This window comes from Pecten maximus, chromosome 9, assembly GCF_902652985.1.
Source record: "Pecten maximus chromosome 9, xPecMax1.1, whole genome shotgun sequence".
Classification (NCBI taxonomy): domain Eukaryota; kingdom Metazoa; phylum Mollusca; class Bivalvia; order Pectinida; family Pectinidae; genus Pecten; species Pecten maximus.
This window is the reverse complement of record NC_047023.1, coordinates 3263936-3288008: the sequence shown is the minus strand read 5'-3', so window position 1 is coordinate 3288008 and position 24073 is coordinate 3263936. Positions and strand designations below refer to the sequence as shown.

The 24073-nt window shown below is 33.2% G+C and overlaps 1 protein-coding gene across 1 annotated transcript in view; it reads left to right on the top strand.

Moving 5' to 3' along the window:
* The window catches only part of LOC117334821 (ankyrin repeat domain-containing protein 50-like), an 83908-nt gene that overhangs the window by 5260 nt on the left and 54575 nt on the right, over positions 1 to 24073 (top strand). The window contains exons 3-5 of the mRNA XM_033894639.1: positions 39 to 122; positions 19072 to 19149; positions 21539 to 21622. Of these exons, the coding sequence (XP_033750530.1) occupies positions 39 to 122; positions 19072 to 19149; positions 21539 to 21622 (246 nt within the window). The remainder of the gene's footprint in view (positions 1 to 38; positions 123 to 19071; positions 19150 to 21538; positions 21623 to 24073) is intronic.

Below are 24073 nucleotides of genomic sequence, written 5' to 3'. Positions count from 1 at the left end.
TTGTACATGTACATTTTTGGTGTTTACTTTTGTTTCAGTATGATGTTTTGTCCGAAGCAGCTAGATATGGTCACATAGACATTGTTAAGATACTGCTGGATAAGGGAGCCGACGTAAATCAGGTTGGTTCACTTAACCTTTTAAAGGCAGCTTGATATTGATGCGTATTTTAATATTGCTGTTCAATAACGATTTAAAGAATTACCCAATTAATGTCTGGTCGGTGTTTATTGATATGCATATATTTTAGATTATTTCGTCAACAGAAAATAAACAATTTTTAACTTGGGATCATGATTCTTTATAACATGTAATTTAATCACAAAAAACAATCCCAATGAGGCAGCGAAAAGATCGAATCAAGTACTCATTCGTTAAACATTAAATTTCTCAAAACATGTCTTTAAACTTCTAAATATGCAAACTCGTCACTCGCTTTTCAAACCATTATACAGGTAACAAGGTGTTCCTTTGTCTGACAAATGATATTGGTCATTATTGAGATGGAGATAGCTCAACACCCTGGTTTCCGATCTTCATCTTTCCCCAGTTTTAGCTTAAGCTTTTTTCTGATTGGCTACAATGTTAGATTGAAAAATAAATTGAAGCTATCAGACACTTAACAATGATTTTGTCAACGTTGTCTCTGATCGATTATTTGAAAGCACCGTAATGCAAGCTTCGACAAAACACTAATTTAAAAATATAAGAAAAATGTTTTGGAATTAAAGTGATAGCATGATTTAAATAGTTTAACCATATACCTGTCTGGGATCATTAACCACACGACATGTGAACGATGTCTCTTTAGTCATCATACTGATTTGGTATGACTTAACCACACCATAGGTTATAAGTGTAAGCTTAGTCATATACTGGACGGGGTTTACTTATACTTACAGCTATGACGTCATTATTTTTATAAGAATGATACCGTTACATTATCCATTGCACATTTCTATAGATTGCAATTATTTTCCTTAAATAAGAGTACAGAAGTCCATCCTATTTCAGTTTAAATTATAACTTAATATTTACCTCTGAAATGTTACAAATAATTTGATCATTTACAAATAATTTTTCTCTAAGGGACATCAAAAATAGAATTGACCTCTTATGAATACATATTAAGTGCTTTTAATATCACCAAATTGTTCCCAATATGAAACAACCCAAACTTTAACTAAGACTGAATAAAATCTGTTCCAAAGATTTGCATTACACTGTCGCCCATGTTTTGATTAATTCTTAACAATATACCGTTCGGGAATAAATTAACCACATGGCAATACCTGTTTTGGTAGCATGACGATGACAATATCATGGGATTCGATGTAAACGGAGTTATCAACTTAACATTTTAAGGGCAGCCTAATGTTGATGCTTTATTTTGATATTGTTTTATCAGTTTGAAACATTAACAACATCAAACATTTTTTTTTGATTTGTGATCAGGTTTTTTTATAACTGGTAGGACGATCATTAGAAACAGATATTGTTTAGATACTCCTAAAAGAGGGACCGATGTAAATAAGGTTCGTTAAGTAAACATTTTAAAGGCAGCTTAATGCTGATGCTCTATTTGATATTGATTTTCAGCCACAATTCTACGAATTAATCAAGTAATGTCTAATCAAAGGAGGCGTTTTGAAACATTAATTGAGAGGTAGAGAAAGTTTGAATTATTAATTAAACAAAATCAAACATTTTCATGAGTGATCATGATTCTTTGTAACTAGTAAGATAATTATTAGAATCAGGCTAATCAGGCTAAAAGATGGGCGCATCCAGTACATATTAGAATACCTTACTCACAGCCTGAAATAAGATAAAGTGAATCGAAGCTGACCCCCTTTTCTGGCTTTTCAATTGTTATACCTTTTTGATATAATGGAAGTAGGGGCTGATATATATATTTTATAAATACTAACCATTTGCAGACGCCTGCAATTATATAGATACTATATACTATATCTATATATGTGTGTGTCTGTGTGTGTGTGTGAGAGAGTGTGAGTGTGTGTTTGAGTGTGTGTGTGTGTTAATATAAAATGTATAGTATTGTACAATATGATGAGTTAGTTGGTTTATAGGTCTTGTATATCTTTCATTTTATTATTGAAACATGAACAAAACTTTATCTGTAGGACTGAATTACCTGATAATACGATATACGTCTGATCTTGAAAACTGTTAATTTATTGACCAATTGTTGCTGAATTTTAACATTTTTATTTGAAATCGTTTATGCATTTTTTTTTCTTTTATTGTGTTCATGAATATAACTTTTGATATTATTTCTCAAGCTCATTCGGCCTGAAAATATCCAGAAACAAGAACAGAAATAAAATTCTTATGCCACTAACGTTGTTAGCGGCGCCTAGATGGTCAACAGTTATATCTACACTAAGTTTTAAAGCGACTATATATACAAAAATCCCTATCATCTGTCATACTTTTTTGATATATCATGAAACTAAAAATTCATGTAATTACGAAAATCAAAAGAGTCCGAAACCATGTTTTTGAAAGACCATACAAGAGACAAAACAATGACATTATTATTCAGTAGGTATTACAAGAATACATATGTTACCATTCGTGAACAAAACGCTACGCGGACTCTTCAATCGCACATTGCATGACTGCATTATACTTTCCCAGTAAAAATTGTATACAAGCATCGATTGAAATAAACAGTGTTTAAAACCCGAAAGCATATATGTTTAGAACAGTTTTTCGGCATAGAATCTCGTATTGATATATCTACCTTTTTTTTTTTACTGCTGATAAGAAGAAATCGCCGTTTAATGAGCATGAAATCGACAGTTCTCTTCTAAACTATCCAATAGGATAAAGAACACAAACACAAAAGTTGTATTTCCCAGCGACATAGGCACTGGCTAATTTATTGTCAAATAACAATACATGTATTACAAAATAACATATTTCACACACACACAACTCCTACCCTAACCTAACCTATACTGTATTATAATACACCATATGAAAATTACCCTTAAAAAATTTAAAATTTACGTGTGATCTGGTATACCTGCGTCGCCTGAATGACACGTATAGGCTATACCTTACCCAATTTGCACGTGCAAATACCAGTAACGCAACCTATTGGCGTACCTCATACCGAAGAAAAAATAATAACATCCTAATTCCTACCGTCAACCGGTTGAAATTATATTTATAGCCCGATAAACACTTTAACAAACGAGCTATTATGAAATCGGTATTAATTTTAACGAGAAATCTTTACATTTGGCACCCGAGTTTCGCATTGTCTCAGTTTCAATCTGGGTTGCATTAATGAAAGTATAGATGTAGTCAAGATCAGATAACGTGATTGTTACGTCATTTTGATCAACATCACGGACATGCTTGGCTATGCACTAAGTTTGAAAAAAAGGCGAAGATAGTGATTGAGATCAATTGCGTTACTATGACGTCATTTTAGCGCAATGTTGATAATTAAGGCTTTGTATAGTGTGTTTGATTGAATCCAGATTGATGGCGCCCTAACGCCAGTACCCTCGACGATAACCAATAGAACATGTATTTGCGACTAAAGATCTTTTCGATCGTTTTCTGCTTTTAATCCAATAAATACTACTATAGTTGAAGGTTGATGACTTTACAAAATTGTACTAAAATTTTGTTCAGGTAGACCTATATCTGTCTTATACCACGTGGTAACACCTCCTCTGTGTGCACCAATTAAACACAAAGTTCTCAAGGCAAGTGACATTTAGATGATCTCATACAATTTTTTATGTGAAGGTGTGTATAGTAAATATATGATTCACCCTGTTTTAGTACAATTATAAATACAATTCACATAGAGAATTTGCGACATCTGCTTTACAAACGAACCATTTCCGGCGTCCCGCCAAACTTCATCAAATAAAAGCAACCGAAAGCTAATTTTGATCACTGGAAAATCACTGGAAAGTGATCTCATGATCATTTACTTAAAAGTTTGCTTGGTTAAAACAGAAGGATTTCGTGTTGTCATGTGAAGAAAATTTCAAAGATATATAGATCGATCGCCAATTGCACACGTGCTCATGGGATAACTTTACGACAAACGTGCGGCTCTTTTCGGTCTTGTCAAAAGTTGTTTACATAAGTAAAACAACATTTCCATCCATTATCATTACTTTGTCCATCTTCAAAAAGCCTTCGTGATCATGATTTAATTGGATTACCAACCGATCCTATCGACTCGTCACGGTTAAATGAATCTATAAAACACCAGCTCGATCCCCAGCTGACCGATCTCTGCCTCGGGCAGCGTCCATCAGTACCGTGGATAAAGGTCTACAGGTAAGGGGACTGGTGTTACAGGTGGCCAATTAGTGACTGACTGGCTGACTGTATATTGCATGGCTTCAGCAAATCGGATCTAGAGTATACGAGGCAAAATGAGCATCAATGACACTTAGAAAAAGGGCAGTACTACAGGAAAAGGGGCGGGGCGCATTTCTAACTTTGAATTAGGGGCAGGGCGCCGCGCCCTGCTAACCCGACCTAGCTGGAACACTGTAGTAATCCCTTTTATCTAGCGGGTATCAAATGTAATAATGACACCTTATGACTACATCATGTGCTTTCAATATGGACAAATTGTTAGTTATATGAAACAACCCAATCTCTGGCTCCGACTGAACAAAATATATGAAAAAGATATGTATTATGACGTCTTCCATGTTTTATTTCATTCTGTATATTACACTGATCTGGAATAACTTTACCACATCAAAATGCATATTTTGGTAGTATGATGATGACGCTGTCGTGTGTACATGTAAATTTTGGGTGATTCATTTTGTTTCAGTTGGGTCTTTTGCTGTTCAATGCAACTGAGCATGGTCACATAGACATTGTTAAGATACTACTGGATAAGGGAGCCGACGTAAATCAGATTGGTTCACTTAACATTTTAAAGGCAGATTGATATTGATGCTCTATTTTAATACAGTCAAACCTCGATGATTCGAACGTCGTTTATTCGAATTTCTCGCTGTATCGAATTTTTGCTTAGTCCCGAATTTCCTCACTATATAACGCTACTAACGAACCTATGAAAAATTTGATTTTTTATAAATCGAAGTTTTCGATGTATCAAACTTTTTTCATGGCCCGTTAGCTATGATATTATAGGTAAATGACATCTCATGATTCGAACAAAACATTTACCTGTACTGACCACTGGGCTGGTGTTTGTCGTGACCCCCGCGGCAAGAGTTCACACCCCTCCCAAAAATGCCCTGACTGACAATAGGGAGAACGATAGCGTGCGTTGTCACTCCCGATCATGGGGTTAATTAATAATAAGACTAAATTGATAGATAAATGGTATGTTTAGAAGCCATGGCATTTAATCACACGGTAAACCATACCAGTAGTCGGCTTTGATGATCTCCGCCGCCATTGAAATCAGCGGTTGGTGAGTAAATTTTACGGAACAGTACAACAAGAGCGGATCAATTTTAAACACAAACAATTAGCGATGTCTTCACTCATATTCAAAGTGTCACGTTTCAAACTTATACATAAATATCCATGTAAATCGGTTATTTGTCACTCAAGCATGCATTCTCCAACTGATCGGCATTCCGTATTTTATATGCACATAACGTAAACACATGTGTCTTTAGCAGAAAAACGTTAACGTAATTATATAAGTGTGCATTGTACTTTTGTTTTATCTATGAGCCGGGATATAAGTGCTTTGTAACATATGCATAGTTTATTTAATTAAAAAATGCTAAGGTATTATTGATGAAAAGTACTTTTAATTTGCTGGGTTTGGAGTAAATTAACTAAACATTTCGATGTGAGCCTGGCAGGCGAGGATCAACACGAAGACACCGAGGACATGTAACGTTAACAGATATGGTCATTATCAAGAAAACATCGATCTATTGTCAACCATGAATAACTCGAAGTCCGGCTGTTTCGGAGTTTTTTTTTCTGTTAGTCCCTTGAACTTCGAAACATCGAAGTTTGACTATATTGCTTTTCAGTCACGATCTAAAGAATTACCTAATTGATGTCTTATCGGTGTTTATTGATGCACATATATTTTTTTTTATTATTTATTGAATAGATAATAAACAATCTTTAACTTTGGTGATTCTTTATAACTGGTAAGAAAATCATAAGACACTTAACAATGATTTTGTCAACGTTGTCTCTGATCGATTATTTGAAAGCACCGTAATGCAAGCTTCGACAAAACACTAATTTAAAAATATAAGAAAAATGTTTTGGAATTAAAGTGATAGCATGATTTAAATAGTTTAACCATATACCTGTCTGGGATCATTAACCACACGACATGTGAACGATGTCTCTTTAGTCATCATACTGATTTGGTATGACTTAACCACACCATAGGTTATAAGTGTAAGCTTAGTCATATACTGGACGGGGTTTACTTATACTTACAGCTATGACGTCATTATTTTTATAAGAATGATACCGTTACATGATCCATTGCACATTTCTATAGATTGCAATTATTTTCCTTAAATAAGAGTACAGAAGTCCATCCTATTTCAGTTTAAATTATAACTTAATATTTACCTCTGAAATGTTACAAATAATTTGATCATTTACAAATAATTTTTCTCTAAGGGACATCAAAAATAGTATTGACCTCTTATAAATACATATTAAGTGCTTTTAATATCACCAAATTGTTCCTAATATGAAACAACCCAAACTTTAACTAAGACTGAATAAAATCTGTTCCAAAGATTTGCATTACACTGTCGCCCATGTTTTGATTAATTCTTAACAATATACCATTCGGGAATAAATTAACCACATGGCAATACCTGTTTTGGTAGCATGACGATGACAATATCATGGGATTCGATGTAAATGGGGTTATCAACTTAACATTTTAAGGGCAGCCTAATGTTGATGCTTTATTTTGATATTGTTTTATCAGTTTGAAACATTAACAACATCAAACATTTTTTTTGATTTGTGATCAGGTTTTTTTATAACTGGTAGGACGATCATTAGAAACAGATATTGTTTAGATACTCCTAAAAGAGGGACCGATGTAAATAAGGTTCGTTAAGTAAACATTTTAAAGGCAGCTTAATGCTGATGCTCTATTTGATATTGATTTTCAGCCACAATTCTACAAATTAATCAAGTAATGTCTAATCAAAGGAGGCGTTTTGAAACATTAATTGAGAGGTAGAGAAAATTTGAAATATTAATTAAACAAAATCAAAGCTTTTTCATGTGTGATCATGATTCTTTATACTAGTAAGATAAGCATTAGAAACAGACTAATCAGGCTAAAAGAGGAGCGCATCCACTACATATTAGAATAACTTGCTCACAGCCTGAAATAAGATAAAGTGAATCGAAAGCTGACCCCCTTTTTCTGGCTTTTCTATTGTTATACCTTTTTGATATTATGGAAGTAGGGGCTGATATATATATTTTATAAATACTAACCATTTGCAGACGCCTGCAATTATATAGATACTATATACTATATCTATATATGTGTGTGTCTGTGTGTGTGTGTGAGAGAGTGTGAGTGTGTGTTTGAGTGTGTGTGTGTGTTAATATCAAATGTATAGTATTGTACAATATGATGAGTTAGTTGGTTTATAGGTCTTGTATATCTTTCATTTTATTATTGAAACATGAACAAAACTTTATCTGTAGGACTGAATTACCTGATAATACGATATACGTCTGATCTTGAAAACTGTTAATTTATTGACCAATTGTTGCTGAATTTTAACATTTTTATTTGAAATCGTTTATGCATTTTTTTTTCTTTTATTGTGTTCATGAATATAACTTTTGATATTATTTCTCAAGCTCATTCGGCCTGAAAATATCCAGAAACAAGAACAGAAATAAAATTCTTATGCCACTAACGTTGTTAGCGGCGCCTAGATGGTCAACAGTTATATCTACACTAAGTTTTAAAGCGACTATATATACAAAAATCCCTGTCATCTGTCATACTTTTTTGATATATCATGAAACTAAAAATTCATGTAATTACGAAAATCAAAAGAGTCCGAAACCATGTTTTTGAAAGACCATACAAGAGACAAAACAATGACATTATTATTCAGTAGGTATTACAAGAATACATATGTTACCATTCGTGAACAAAACGCTACGCGGACTCTTCAATCGCACATTGCATGACTGCATTATACTTTCCCAGTAAAAATTGTATACAAGCATCGATTGAAATAAACAGTGTTTAAAACCCGAAAGCATATATGTTTAGAACAGTTTTACGGCATAGAATCTCGTATTGATATATCTACCTTTTTTTTTTACTGCTGATAAGAAGAAATCGCCGTTTAATGAGCATGAAATCGACAGTTCTCTTCTAAACTATCCAATAGGATAAAGAACACAAACACAAAAGTTGTATTTCCCAGCGACATAGGCACTGGCTAATTTATTGTCAAATAACAATACATGTATTACAAAATAACATATTTCACACACACACAACTCCTACCCTAACCTAACCTATACTGTATTATAATACACCATATGAAAATTACCCTTAAAAAATTTAAAATTTACGTGTGATCTGGTATACCTGCGTCGCCTGAATGACACGTATAGGCTATACCTTACCCAATTTGCACGTGCAAATACCAGTAACGCAACCTATTGGCGTACCTCATACCGAAGAAAAAATAATAACATCCTAATTCCTACCGTCAACCGGTTGAAATTATATTTATAGCCCGATAAACACTTTAACAAAAGAGCTATTATAAAATCGGTATTAATTTTAACGAGAAATCTTTACATTTGGCACCCGAGTTTCGCATTGTCTCAGTTTCAATCTGGGTTGCATTAATGAAAGTATAGATGTAGTCAAGATCAGATAACGTGATTGTTACGTCATTTTGATCAACATCACGGACATGCTTGGCTATGCACTAAGTTTGAAAAAAAGGCGAAGATAGTGATTGAGATCAATTGCGTTACTATGACGTCATTTTAGCGCAATGTTGATAATTAAGGCTTTGTATAGTGTGTTTGATTGAATGCAATTCAATCACAGAAAGGAAGTTGATTTAAAAATGCTATTCTTTCAAATGAACATACAAGGGAATGGAAGAAAATAAAGAACATATTTATTTAAGAAAGGCGGAGCTTACCATAAGACAGATAAATATTGATGGCGCCCTAACGCCAGTACCCTCGACGATAACCAATAGAACATGTATTAGTGACTAAAGATCTTATTTAATAGTATTATAAATATTTGTAATTATTCGATCGTTTTCTGTTTTTAATCCAATAAATACTACTATAGTTGAAGGTTGATGACTTTACAAAATTGTACTAAAATTTTGTTCAGGTAGACCTATATCTGTCTTATACCACGTGGTAACACCTCCTCTGTGTGCACCAATTAAACACAAAGTTCTCAAGGCAAGTGACATTTAGATGATCTCATACAATTTTTTATTTGAAGGTGTGTATAGTAAATATATGATTCACCCTGTTTTAGTACAATTATAAATACAATTCACATAGAGAAGTAAGAACATCTTATTCCTGATTGGAAAATATGAGACCGGCTTATTTTGTAATTTTATCACTATCCCTTTGCCTTTGGTTTTCTAGTTTGAAACCCAAATGGGACAGTTTCCAGGTACTGACCGTAGGCCGGTGGATTTTCTCTGGGTACTCCGGCTTTCCTCCACCTCCAAAACCTGGCACGTCCTTAAATGACCCTGGCTGTTAAAAGGACGCTAAGCTAAAAACCAAATCAAAGTCGGCGTTAGTATTCTTGGTAAAAAACCCAAATAAAGAAATTTAAAAATATAAGAAAATGGATGACTGACTCTTTTTCCAGAAATTTGTTAGTGATATGAGAGAAAATCTCTTACTATTTGTATATATAGGTTAGGGATATTCCACCCTCGGGATAACGAGATGTGGTAAAACCCTCGGCTAACCTCGGAATTTACCACATTTGATGACCCTTCGGGTGGATACACACATATGAAACAATCTTGTATGCTTTGTCATGAATTCATTGGTACGACACGTGACCAATGAAGGTTAAATCATACACTAATCAGGTTTTATTGTTGTTGGTCCATAGACATGTCATGTTTTTTTTACAATTGCAATAATTATGCCATATCCTTATTCTATCGTCTGTGATCCATATTTTCGTATCGTTTTCCTCGCCAATTTTCTCATGAACATTATATTACCGCTTTATCAATATACTGCATGTGAATTTCCACAAACATTTACTTTTTAGAATATCTGCTTCTTAAGATATTACATGTTATGTCAAATTTTTACATTGAAATGCTCTCTGCGATAGTATTGCACGTCAGTGTGAGTGTTCTCTGAAGTCATGTTATTTCAGCCAATCAGATTTGTCCGCCAAATTGTCGATATTGCAATATGATGTTTTATCAACGATATTTTTTTTTTGTCTGACGCTGCATTGAATATTTTGGAATCAGATGTGATTTGGATGTCATGACAGTCTACATTACGCATTACGCTTACGCATTATGTGCTCTAGTTTTGATAACAAAATGTAAAAATAATCATGGTTCTTTGTTTTGATCGATATGATAATTTTCGAAGCTAGAATAACAATATCAGTCTTGGTTATTTCGATAGAAAAAGATTCTATGATTTTACTAATATTATATAACCGTAGTATCTAAACAGTAATGTAAATACTGCCTAATGCATTATTACAGATTTATTACCCAGCAAAGTGATTAATAGAAAGCGTTAAATGTTAGAATGTACATTATATATATTGTTCATTTAAACATTTTACTTTCAATATTATCGCATTTTATTTCTCTTTCTTTTTATATGTCATTTTTTTTATCAAGTTACACTTTCTTTCATTCAATTCTTTGATATAACAAGTAGGGATGTAAATATAGTTATTTATATATTGTTAATACTTTTCCCGATAGGAAATTAACATTATATTGACGGTCCATGCAATCTTTCTATGTTTCCTTTTGTTGATGTCAGATCTTTTATCCGAAGTTGAACGTAGTCGAAGAGACATATGTTAAAGGAAATATTGATATCATTTACGATTCAATGACCAAATCAGTTGTCAGTGTTTCAGTGTTTACCGAGACGGTTATAGATGTCATTTTATACAGTTACGATTTATTTTTCATTTGGAGTATAAAACAAACAAAACCTTGCTTATAGCCCAACATTATCTATATAAGGTACGTATATTATACCAATGGGCATGTTTTAATTATTGTTAGCGCTAAAACCATAGATTTTAGCAGCTATTGTCAGCGCTTTTGAGAGATGGGCACGCAACGCGCTTTTTACCTCCCCCCCCCCCCCCCCTCGGTTGGTGTTTTGTAAAATTACTTGACTACTGTGATATCTATAGTGGCAAATTTGCACAAATATGCAACACTGTAAGGTTTGTCATCATTCTGTTAACTTATTTTGCAATGAAAATATAATATAAAGATAAATTTTGAAAGAAAAGAAAACTAATGTTGGACTGAGTAGGCTCTTATTTATAAAATATCATACATTTGAATAACGTCCCGGTTAGCTAAGTAGGTTGAGGCGAAGTGTTCCACCGAGGAGGCCGGGGTTCAATTCCCTGCAGCGGATTTTTTTTTTTCTATTAATATGTTTTTTATAATTATATCTTTCTATATTTCAAGAAAAGATATATATTCACATGTGTGTTTATAGTTGTTTTAATTCATATTTGCTCGGAATGTAAATGGCCTTTTAACACAAACAACAGTAAGGCTAAGCTGTAGTACAGTAGGCTAAAGAAAGATTTAGTACTATCTTTTCGTAGCTCATTTGCAAATATAATTTTATAATAATTTCAATATCTTAAATCAGTGCATTGACGCAGAAAATAATTTGAGCCGCTCGTCAATTTGACGCTTCAAATTTTGAGTAACACTAGTGCTACTTGTTAGTTCTTTTGTGTTGTCCTATATATAGACTCGCCAAAGTGTAGGTTAGCTATAGTCAGTGACACTAATTGACCCCAAGGGGTTAATTACAAGAGTCAGCCAACCGTGAAACACTCCGACTGTCTCCAAATTTGGTCACAGGTGAATTCTCCAATTAACAACTTTACCTGAAGTGAAATTATGTTATTTACAACCTAGATATATTTGCTAGGAAACAGTATATTTCAATTGACTTAAGAATATTGGGACTGAACTGCAGCCATTTTCTCACAACAATCGGCAAAATCTCTCTCTCTTTTTTTCAAACGAAACTTATAAACATGAATTTTTATAAAAAAAAAAGACAGAGACGTATGTATACCTATATACATATTGTGACTTTAATAACTGTATGTTTAAAATGTTCTGAGTATAAAAGAAACACAGATATATTAAATAAATTCTTGTAAAAACTTTATATATTTAGATTGGAATGTAACAACTTTTTAATCATATCTACACCCAGTAAATTTTGAATTTTTATAGCCATCTAACATTTGATGGTCTTATTTTAATTATTATATTAATTGCACAAGTACATATGTTTCAATGCAAAAGACGTGTAACTATATCTAGCTCAGTAGAGTTTTTTAATCCGATACAAAACGATAAATTATACTGTATCTTTAAACCGTCAGTCAAAGATGATTTACATCTTGTAAATGTTATTATAAAGACAGTCTTAAGAAATTCTGGGTATATCTCGCAGGTGAAAAATGGAGGTCTATAGGTTAACAACCCCCACCACCACCTCCCCCCCTCCCCTCCTCTCCTCACACCTGCTGATACAGGTGTGACACCCTTTGATTACCTGGACAGTTCAGGTATAGCCTCAGGGAATCTTTCAATACACTGGCCGGCTAGAGATACACAGATATGTCAACTTATAAATCTTCCCATGTGTGAGAAATTAATCTTCATATATGGTAGAAATTACTTCCATAACTGTGAATGTATTAGGTGACTTAAAGAGTAGGATGGAGTAATTTGTATGATTGAAATATGTTGAAAGTCGTATTGCCCAATAAATCTATATAACACACGCTATAATAGCAACAAAAATTAAACTAGAAATTGTTGGCTAACAACTTGACGGGCTTTTCACCTACTTAGCATAACTGACCTAAAGGCTTGGTATTTCGAAACGTAAAAGAAAATATTTTAGAACACTTGATAGGTCATCCACATTCTAGTTTTGAATTAATCTGGCATCTGAGATGAAACGTTCAACAAAGGAGTTGGACGAGGGGAGATAACCCATACAAGCACATTGTACGAGTTATCTCCCTCCGTCCAACTCCTTTGTTTTTTAAAATACATAAAATATAACGGGAAATATTCAAAATGGCATCTCGCGTTAACGGCAAATTTTACTGAAAAACTAAGGACAGCAAAATCATCAGAATGACATACTGCGTCATACTTCAAAAGAATTTTTTGAAAAGATTGAAAAATGAAGATTTTCTAAAAATAGACAAATTTAACCCCATATCTTACTTTTTTATTTGACCTTTGACCCGAAAACTTTTGTAATAAATGTTAGCGCCAGGCATTATCTACAAATAACATAATCACATTACCTCTGTAGAATAAATCCTTTTTTAGTTATGGTCATTTTAAACTTTTTAATACATGACGTCATGACGGCCATATTGGATTGTGGATCGACCCCCATAGTAACAAGACTTGGTCAGTACCATCTCATAACCATTTTGTCAAATTTTATGTTGATCGCACTGGTGGAATTTGAGAAGAAACTTAAACTGTGAGTTGTAGACATACATAAGATATAGAGAGAAATATTCAAAATGACGTCCCGCGTTAACGACAAATGTTACCAAAGAACTAAGGACATCAAAATCATCAGAATGACATACTGCATCATACCTTGAAAGATTTTTTGAAAAAGATTGAAAAATGAAGATTTTCTAAAAATAGACATATTTGACACCATAGCGAACTTTTTTTATTTGACCTCTGACCTGAAAACTTTTGTAGCAAAAAGTTAGCTCCAGGAATTATCTACAAATAACATAATTACATGACCTGTGTAGAAGAATATTTTTTTTTAGTTATGGCCATTTTAAACTTTTCAATACATGACGTCATGGTGGCCATATTGGATTTCGGACTGACCACATGATAACAAGACTTGGTCAGTACTATCTCCTTGTCATTTTGTCAAAGTTTGTGCTGAGTCGCACTGGTGGAATTTGAGAAGTTTAAAATGTAAAACGATTTTTAATATAGAATATATAGGAAAATTTTCAAAATGGCGTACTACATTAACCGGAAGTGCTATTAAGACACCGAAGGTATCAATATTATCGGAATGACATACTCTATTAATATGTAGAAGAATTTTTCAAAAATAGTAAAAAAATAAAAATTCTTAAAATAGCATAACTTTGACCTCCAGCGAGCTTTTTTGTTTGACCTCTAATCTCAAAGCCTGTATTATGAAAAGTTGGCCCCAGATGAATCCTACATGAATATACCTTTGAATATTATTAACCTCATACCGTTTTTGAGTTGTGGTTATTCAAGCAAAATGAGCTTTGACGTCATGGCGGCCATTTTGGATTTTTCGACCTACTTAATTTTTATTTCCTTCACCCCTTCAAATCATTCTATAATAAAGGCTGAAAAAGAAATCTGAATAACTTTAACCAGTTTGGCGTTACAGTTTCTACAAAATGAAATGCAAAAGATTAGGAAGAATAATAATAATAACTAGAAATTGTCATGGACAATTTGACGGGCTTTTCACACCCTTGACAAACTTAAGGGAACATTTACCTTTATGACCTTGAATGTCGGTAAAGGTTATTCATTTAAACAATGTTTAGACCGTTATTCAAGCATGCTACTGTCAAATATCAACTCCCTGGGCCTCTCAGAAGTCATTTCAAGATTTTAGCCAATTTGATACCTGTGACCTTGAATGTAGGTCAAGGTCATTCATTAGAACAAACTTGGTAGCCCTTCACTCAAGCATGCTACTGACCCAATATCAAATCCTTGGGACTCTAGATTATTGAGAAGAAATCGTTCAGAGATTTTAGGCTATTTGACGCCATGTGACCTTGAATGAATGTCAAGGTCATTCATTAGAATAAACTTGGTAACCCTTCACCCAAGCATGTTACAGGTCAAATATCAAGTCCCTGGGTCTCTTGGTTATTGAGAAAAAATCGTTCAAAGATTTTAGACTGTTTTAACGCCTTGTGACCTTAATTCTAAGGCAAGGTCATTCATTAGAACAGTCTTGGTAGTCCTTCACCCAAGCATGTTACAGGCTAAGTATCAAGTCCCAGGGCCTCTTGGTTATTGAGAAGAAATCGTTTAAAGATTTTAGACTATTTGACTCCTTGTGACCTTGAATGTAGGTCAAGGTCATTCATTAGAACAAACTTGGTAGCCCTTTACACAAGCATGTTACAGGCTAAGTATCAAGTCCCAGGGCCTCTTGGTTATTGAGAAGAAATCGTTTACAGATTTTAGAGTGTTTCTACGCCTTGTGACCTTGAATGTAGGTCAAGGTCATTCATTAGAACAAATTTGGTAGCCCTTCACCCAAACATGTTACAGGCCAAATATAAAGTCCCTGGGTCTTTTGGTTTTTGAGAAGATGTCGTTTAAAGATTTATAAATGATTGCGCAATCATGCAAATTTTCAAAATGGCGTACTACCTGAACCGGAAGTGCTAATGAAAAACCGAAGGCACCATAATCATTAGAATGATATACTGCATCGATCAATAATAAGAAATCCATAAAATGAAAAGTTGAAAATTTGGTGAACTTTGACCCAATAGCGAACTCTTTTATTTGACCTCTGACCTGAAAACTTTTGGTAAGTAAAAGTTAGAGCCAGGCATGGTCTACAAATAACATAATTACATGACCCCTGTAAAATGAATACTTTTTGAACTATGGCCATTTTAAGCTTTTTAATACATGACGTCATGGCGGCCATATTGGATTTTGGACCGAGCCCATGAATTCAAAAGCTGGTCAGTGCAATCTCATAGTCATATTGCCAAGTTTGTTCTGGATCGCACTGGTAGAATCTGAGAAGAAAAATAAAATGTGCATGGTCTTGATACAAAAGAGAACAAAAGAAATGTTCAAAATGACGTACCGCCTTAACGTCAAACGTAACCGAAAAACTAAAGACATCAAAGTCATCGGAATAACATACTGCATTATATTCCGAAAGAATTTTTGAAAAATATCGAAAAATAAAGATTTTCTAAAAATAGATGAACTTGACCCCTTAGCGAGCTTTTTTATTTGACCTCTGACCTTAAACATGTAATTAAATAAAAGTTATCCCCAGAACTAATGTACCATAATATCATAACATGACCTTTGCATCCTTAGCCCTAATAAGAAGAAACAGAACATAAACAAAAGGTCTTTTCACCACAAAGTGAAAAGCCCTAATAAATATTTCATACAGAAATTGAATCTGAGTAGTCAATCATATATATTTCATAATCTTACTTATCAAGGTAAAGTAATAATACAAACTGGTAATTGCGTTGCCTTTGTATAATTTATATAAAGTACCACACAAAACTGAAATCACTATTCTACTGTGCCACGCACTCACTATTTCTTGCATATTATGTAATATGTATAACCATGGATAATATATTAAATCATTATCTTTTATTCTTATTTTGTATTATACAAGTTCATGTGGAATTTGCATAATGAGGATGTTGGAATTATAAAACGTGTAAAAAGTTATGGTATAACATATATATATCAAAATAAGATGTTCTTAAAATTTAAATGATTTCAATGCAGCAACATTTGTGTTGATTATTGAATAATATACAGTTGATTCAAGTGTCTTTAATATTTCAATTTATGTCTTAATAACTATGCTTTTTCAACAACATATAGAACTATTGAATTAATATTCAACTCAGACGGGAATCGGGCTGTGAATCACGAATGATTAGAAAATAAACCCCTAAAATTTTACATAAGATACAGTTGTGCAATGGAGAACATATATTTGAGTCCATTCTCTGAAATTAATACCAATTATGACCCCATTTTTAGCCCACCATCTGATTTTTAGCCCACCATCTCATATGTAGGTTGCCCTTGGTCCCTAGTTGCAATGTATGCATATTTCATTTTGGGACCAGTCAGAAAACAACATGGCCGTCAGGCAGCCATCTTGGATTTTGACAATTGAAGTTTGTTATCGCTATTTCTCAGAAAGTACTAAAGGGATCTTTCTGAAGTTTCATATGTAGGTTGTCCTTGGTCCCTAGTTATGCATAATTCATGTTAGGGCCAATCGGAAAACAACATGACCGACAAGCAGCCATCTTAGATTTTGACAATTGAAGTTTGTTATCGCTATTTCTCAGAGAGTACAGAAGGGATCCTCCTGAAATTTTATATGTAGGTTCCTCTTAGTCCCTCGTATTGCATTTTGGGACCAATCTGAAAACAACATGGCCGACAGACAGCCATTATCGCTAAATCTCAAATTTCATATATAGGTTCCCTTTGTACTGACCGTAGGCCGGTTTTTTTTTCTCCGGGTACTCCGGCTTTCCTCCACCTCCAAAACCTTGCACACCCTTGCTGTTTATAGGACGTTAAACAAACTAAACCAAACCAATTTGTTTGAAAAGTACTGAGGGATGTTTCTCAATTTACACAGATTAGTAAGAGGAAGAGAAAATAGAGAGAAGATCAATCTGACATAGAATCTATAAAGATCATTCAATGGTGGACGCCAACATCCCTCCGGGATCTCTTGTTTATCTCCGTTTCGGCAAATACCTCAAATCCACCAAACACCGTTGCCAGCTCCCGGTACTCTTCCTCATAACTCCGTCCCCATTTTTTTCGCAATTTCATGGCATTGACATAGAAAACAGATATAAAAATTAGGAGGCATCGACCAAGCCATATATATGTGATCTTGGGTTGCCATTAATACATGTGTGCAAGTAGAATTTTAGGTTGTTTTGGAGTATGTGTAGTCCGAGAGATTTCCATCAAACTTAGTAACATGTTGACATGCTTTAACAGTTCGGCCATATTCGATTGCCACTTTTGCAATCGGTGTATTTGTGGCCCGTTTATTGATAAGATATACCATCTACCCTTTCCATGCAATGACTGAATCAGAATATGGCGGGTTTCCTTAAACTTAGAAGAGTCCGACCAAATTCTTCATTCTTTAAGATTTAAGTAATCTGATATCGTTGAGAGTCGGAATAGTCTTTTCACGAAATCTTCTCAATACAATGACCAGGGTAAAACGCTTCAAAATGTTGCAGTGACCGTCTGACATTCATTTTTACCTTGACACTGCTTCACAAAATCAAAAGGCCCTAAATTAGTTACATTTGACTGGAGCGTTCATGTAATAGAAGTCAACAACATGTGTTGGAATAAGTTAACATCAACCATATTCAATGAAACACCTGTGTTAACACTTTCAAACGGCTTTTGGCTAACTAAAATGAATTCAATGGACATGTGAGTTTGGTCAGGTCCAAACGTGTTATCTGTCAAATTACGGTAATGAACCAATTGAAGAACTGAATATCGACTTGCTCAAAAATAAGGGAAATCCTGTTTGTGATACAATTCCAACAGAAAAAAAACCGTGTAAATTATTGTCAACTGATAAAATTGCACAAAAGTTTTAGCGCTACAGTACTTACAGTACTTTGATTTTTATATATATGTTCGATAAAAACCCAGCCACATTGCACACATTATTTACAATATAACGTTGTAATATCGTTTGTCAATTGGGGGATAAATCATCGTAAAGAAATATCGGTTAAACTACTCAAACAAAACCTTGATTATAGCCCAACATTATCTATATAGGATACGTATATTATACTATTAGGCATTATTGTTTTTATATAATGATCGATTTATACCCAGCCACATCACACATGGACAATGCACACATTATTTACGATATAACATTGTAATATCGTTTGTCAATGGTGTAATTCTATGACTAATTTTGTTACAGGGATTGATGGGTGCAGCTGAAGGTGGTCACATCGACATGGTCAATTTTTTCCTTGATAGAGGAGCTGATCCGGCTAAGGTCAGTCTACCAAACGATTTTCATTTTGAGATATGTTGATGGCAGACATGATTCGATTAATTGTTTAAATAGCAGTATTTACCGAGGCTAAGTCGGCATTTCAATCAGTTTTGAACACAACAATTTACCTTTATATAGAAGATAGATCATCATTGTTGGTAACTCCTCAGAAACAGACCCAATCATGCTAATACAATAACGCGTTACTTAGCCATTTGTATACCAATAGATTGCTATAGAGCTATCTTACACCTTATTACCATCATTAATTGTTTCATTATTATATGTATTGTTTACAATCACATCACCAGAACATCTTTGTGATATGGTAATGATGTTAATTTTTTCATTTGAATAAGATAACAGTGGGCATTAAAGAAATACGAGTTCTTTGATAAAAAACATCGTTGCTGTGAGTCAACATTGTCGTATTACGAATTAAATTCAACTTTAATGTCATCTTAATAAGGTTATCACACAGAGATACAGATATCAATTCCGTGAACTTTAAACCCGGAACAAATAATGTTCTAATTATACTGCAAACTTGAAGTATTGCAAAGGAAACCTTTATCGAGGATTAACTAGCCGTACAACACATCAAGAATAATGGGGATAACTTAATACAAAGTGTAGGCGTAGTAATCCAGGAGTTCGCAGCATATTAACATTGATTAGTCAATCAACATTCTTCACCGTAAATGTGCTTCTTTCATTTCATCAAGAAAGACATTTATTTTTAAACAGAACGACAGATTCTTACAATTGGCCGTCGAGCAAACTTATTTAAACCAAATATTTTAATTGGAATCACACGTTCCCGGGGATGTATCAAATATTAACCCATCAATCCTGATGAAAAGCATGTCTTTTCCCTACTGTTCAACAATATCCCGCTAGTTACCTACCTTCAATCAATTCAAGCCATTAAACATGTTCTAATTGTTTGTAGATGCCAGTTCCTATCAACATAACTTTAATGGAGATGTTCCATATCTCAAACTCTTTGAATGCTGCCCGTGTCGATATGATCAGTTGGGTTGTTATAAAAACGTTTATAGTATGCCACATTAATATCCAGTCGTTATACCCTCTTGGGTATTATTGAGTTTAAAATAAAATGTCACGTAAAATAGATAATTTGTACGATTACAGATCATTGTGGGAAGTTAAAATCGACTACAATGTCGAGCTTGAAATGATATTGAAAATGTAAAACAATAAAATAAGTCTTTTAAGACCTTAATACCAGCTTCGAGAGATCGAAATATCATCAAAAGGCATTGAACTCGGGTCTGATTTAGTGTACACTGATCAGATACACGAGATGAGAAGAACGCAGGTTTAGTCAGATACTGATAGAAAAACATCATGTTTGTAATAAGGTGATTATTTGATATGATTCATATTATTAATTACCTAACTGATCAGGGATAACTTAGCCACACGACAGTGAACAATATATGTTTAGTCATGAATTCATTGGTAATTACATGTACTTATTCATACGACAATATTTATTAAATCTTACACTTATCATGTTATATTGTTGTTTGTTCGGAGACATTTCATTAAACACAAGGGAAGACGAGATATAGGTCCACAACTAAATTAATAATACAACAAACCGACTTCGGGAATAGTTTTAGAATTGATATAGATGTTGTGATTGTAATAGAATTGCATTCAGTTTATGATTTAATATTTACCCCTTTATGACACTGCCATGATATGACCTTCTACTCGAGCAAGTTCCGTATCTTTGCAACACAACTCTGAATCGTGTAATGTTACAGAATAGCAACAAAGTACAATTCATATAAGGTGACTAAATACTTGGAAACTTTCCAACAACACTGATGAAATATTTTTTTCAAATAAACACTTCAATAGTTGAAGGTTGATGACTTTGTATACTTTGTATACTTTGTATTGAAAAATACTTTCCTAAAGTTTGTACGAGTAAACTAAGGTTGTGGCCCTTAGACTAGTCATAAAGCTATATTTTCTTTGTCATCATGTTTCTCCCTTAAATCAGAAAATATATATCTAGGTTGTCCGAAAAACTTCGGTAAATTGTACAGTTGGAGTTTTCTTTTATCAGTTTAACTGGCTGTTACCTGTGTATTTAAATCATTGTTCCTTTTACTCGTACAGGTAAATCAAAGTGTCTTTTACTGAATATATCAGTTGACAGAAATAAATCAATGAATCAATAAGAAAAAAATCAATAAAAGGAAAAGTAATGTGTATGATATAATTGATGATTAATTTATAGAAGTGATTATTATTTACATATAGGAAAAACTTAACCACAAGATAATACATGTATCTGAAGCATGACGATGTCGGCGGTACTTATAATTTGTGATGATTACTTATGTTTCAGTCATATGCTTTGTCCGGAGCAGCTCATTGTGGTCACACAGAAATTGTTAAGATACTTCTGGATAAGGGAGCCGACGTAAATAAGGTTGGTTAACTGAACATTTTAATGGAAGCTGTATGGTGATGCTCTATTGTTATATTGCTTGAACGGTCACAATTCGATGAATTATTCATTTTATTGTCTCATCGGTGTTTACTGAGGTAGAGACAGTATAAACATTAATTGAAGAAAATGATTTTCCTTTGGGATCATGCTTCTTTATATCTGGTAAGATTGTTATTAGAAACAGGTCTAATCGGGCTAAGAGAGGACACGTCTCGTGCCAACTTTGTATAACAATAACTTGTTCACAATCTGTCATTAAATCGCAATCGATACAAACTCGCATTGCGCTTTTTAAGTCAGTATAGATGTACTTATATATTTCGTTGTCTGGCAAATAAATGACGTTTTTCAATGTTGAGATGGAGCTAGCTCAACATTCTCTGTTTTCGATCCCACAGGGCTTGCATGGAAAATGTGATTTTCATTTTTTGATATGACAGTGCTATATTTAATATGTTAAGTGCAAGGCCGGAAACTCCGTCACGAGGGAAACGGCACCCTATCTCACCCATCAATCGACTAAAAAACACTTTTTTTTTACTCATTATTAAATCTTTCATTATCTCATTGATAGGATTTGAAATAGAAGCCAGGGGAATCCCAGAAGTTTACTTACAAGAAATTAATAAAATGATATGGAATTTTATTTGGGATGGGAAAGTTAATCAGATTGAAAGGAAAGTTTGTTGCAATAGCAAAGAAAACAGGGGGATGGATATGATAAATTTGATAGATTTGGTAGAAAGTCTGCATACAAAAACTGAAAGCTGGAATGCTATAGGGAAATTTTGTCTAAAAATATTGGATGCCAAATACATGCAAAATAATTTCTTAACAGCCTTTTCAGACTTAACAGGACTAAATATTAATAACCGAATGTCAAAATTCTATTGTACTATTTTGAAAGCATGGACCAACTTCAGTTCAAAAATAATACCAAATGGTATACAACAAATTTGATCATGTCAACTTTTTGGTAATAAAAACTTGCAGTTAAACAAACACCCATTATTTATACCAGCTTTTTCCAAAAGTAAAATAACTAAAATAGCTGACATATGGGATGAAAACAGTAACACTTTTATAAACAATCATCAGTTATTAAGACAACTTACTTTTAAACAAAACTGGATTGCAGAAATTTCAAAAATATAGAGAGCTATTCCAAAATGTTATATCACTACTTTGCAAGGACCAGATGATGAAGAATAAAAAACCCAGAATATTTACATCAACAATAAATCAGAAATATGTATTTTTAAAATAGATCACTTTAAAGTTCTAAAACCAAAAGAACTTAAACTATCGCTTCTACTTGATAATAAAGTAACAATTACAAGACCAAAGGCAGAAGCAAAATGGAGTGATCACTTTCAAAAAGAGATAGAATGGTGTAAAATATGGAAGAACCTAAACAGCATTGACATAGCAATAACAAACAAAATGAAAGATTTTCAGTGGAAAATCATTCACAGAATAATATATACAGAACAAAGATTACAGGTAATGAATAGGTCAAATGGGATTTGTCATTTATGCAACATTGAAACAGAAACCTTGCCACACCTATTCTTCATATGTAACTACACAACTCAATTACTAGATTTAATTCAAAATACACTATACAATAACACTATATTTGATTTAACAACACCACCAAATACTATAAACGAAGAGATAATGATGTTTGGAGATATATCTGTCAATTTGACAACAGCTCTTTTCAACACAATAATCAATACAACTAAGTGGGTCATTTGCAAAGTGAGAAACATAAAAAAAATTCAGAATAAATCAACAACTCCTGCATCTGCCTTAATTATTATACGAAGGATACTGAACGAAAACATATATTTACATCTTAAAGTTACACCAGAAACTAAAAACCTTTCAGTGATATCAAAATACAAAACACTATTTCAAGAACTGTAAACTTTACTTACAGTAAAACCATTTGTTGCTATAAACCGGAAGTAAACAATAAGTGTCTAAATTACGTAGCAAGAAAACCGGACTATTTTTTCCGGAATGTTTGTGTGAAACCTGCATACTATAATTATGATTACGATTGAACTCTGTAATATATTTGTATACAATGTAATATAGAAAATAATATGATGCATGCGAATGAATAATATAAGATGATGCATGCAAGTGAATGTTAGAGTGTAAGGAAAATATATAATATGCGCGATACAAATTATATATAATAGTATGTCTGACATAATAATTATATTTTTATTTAATGAAGAAATGAATATTTATAAACATACAATTTGTTTATACATCCAATATATTAAGAGTGTGAAAATACATATTTATTATTATAATTATTATTGAACTCTGAAATATATTAGTAGGGGTGTTAAATTCAAGGTCAAGTGTGTAGTATATATAATGTATTAAATGTTCACAGCTAGTGTTTATGGA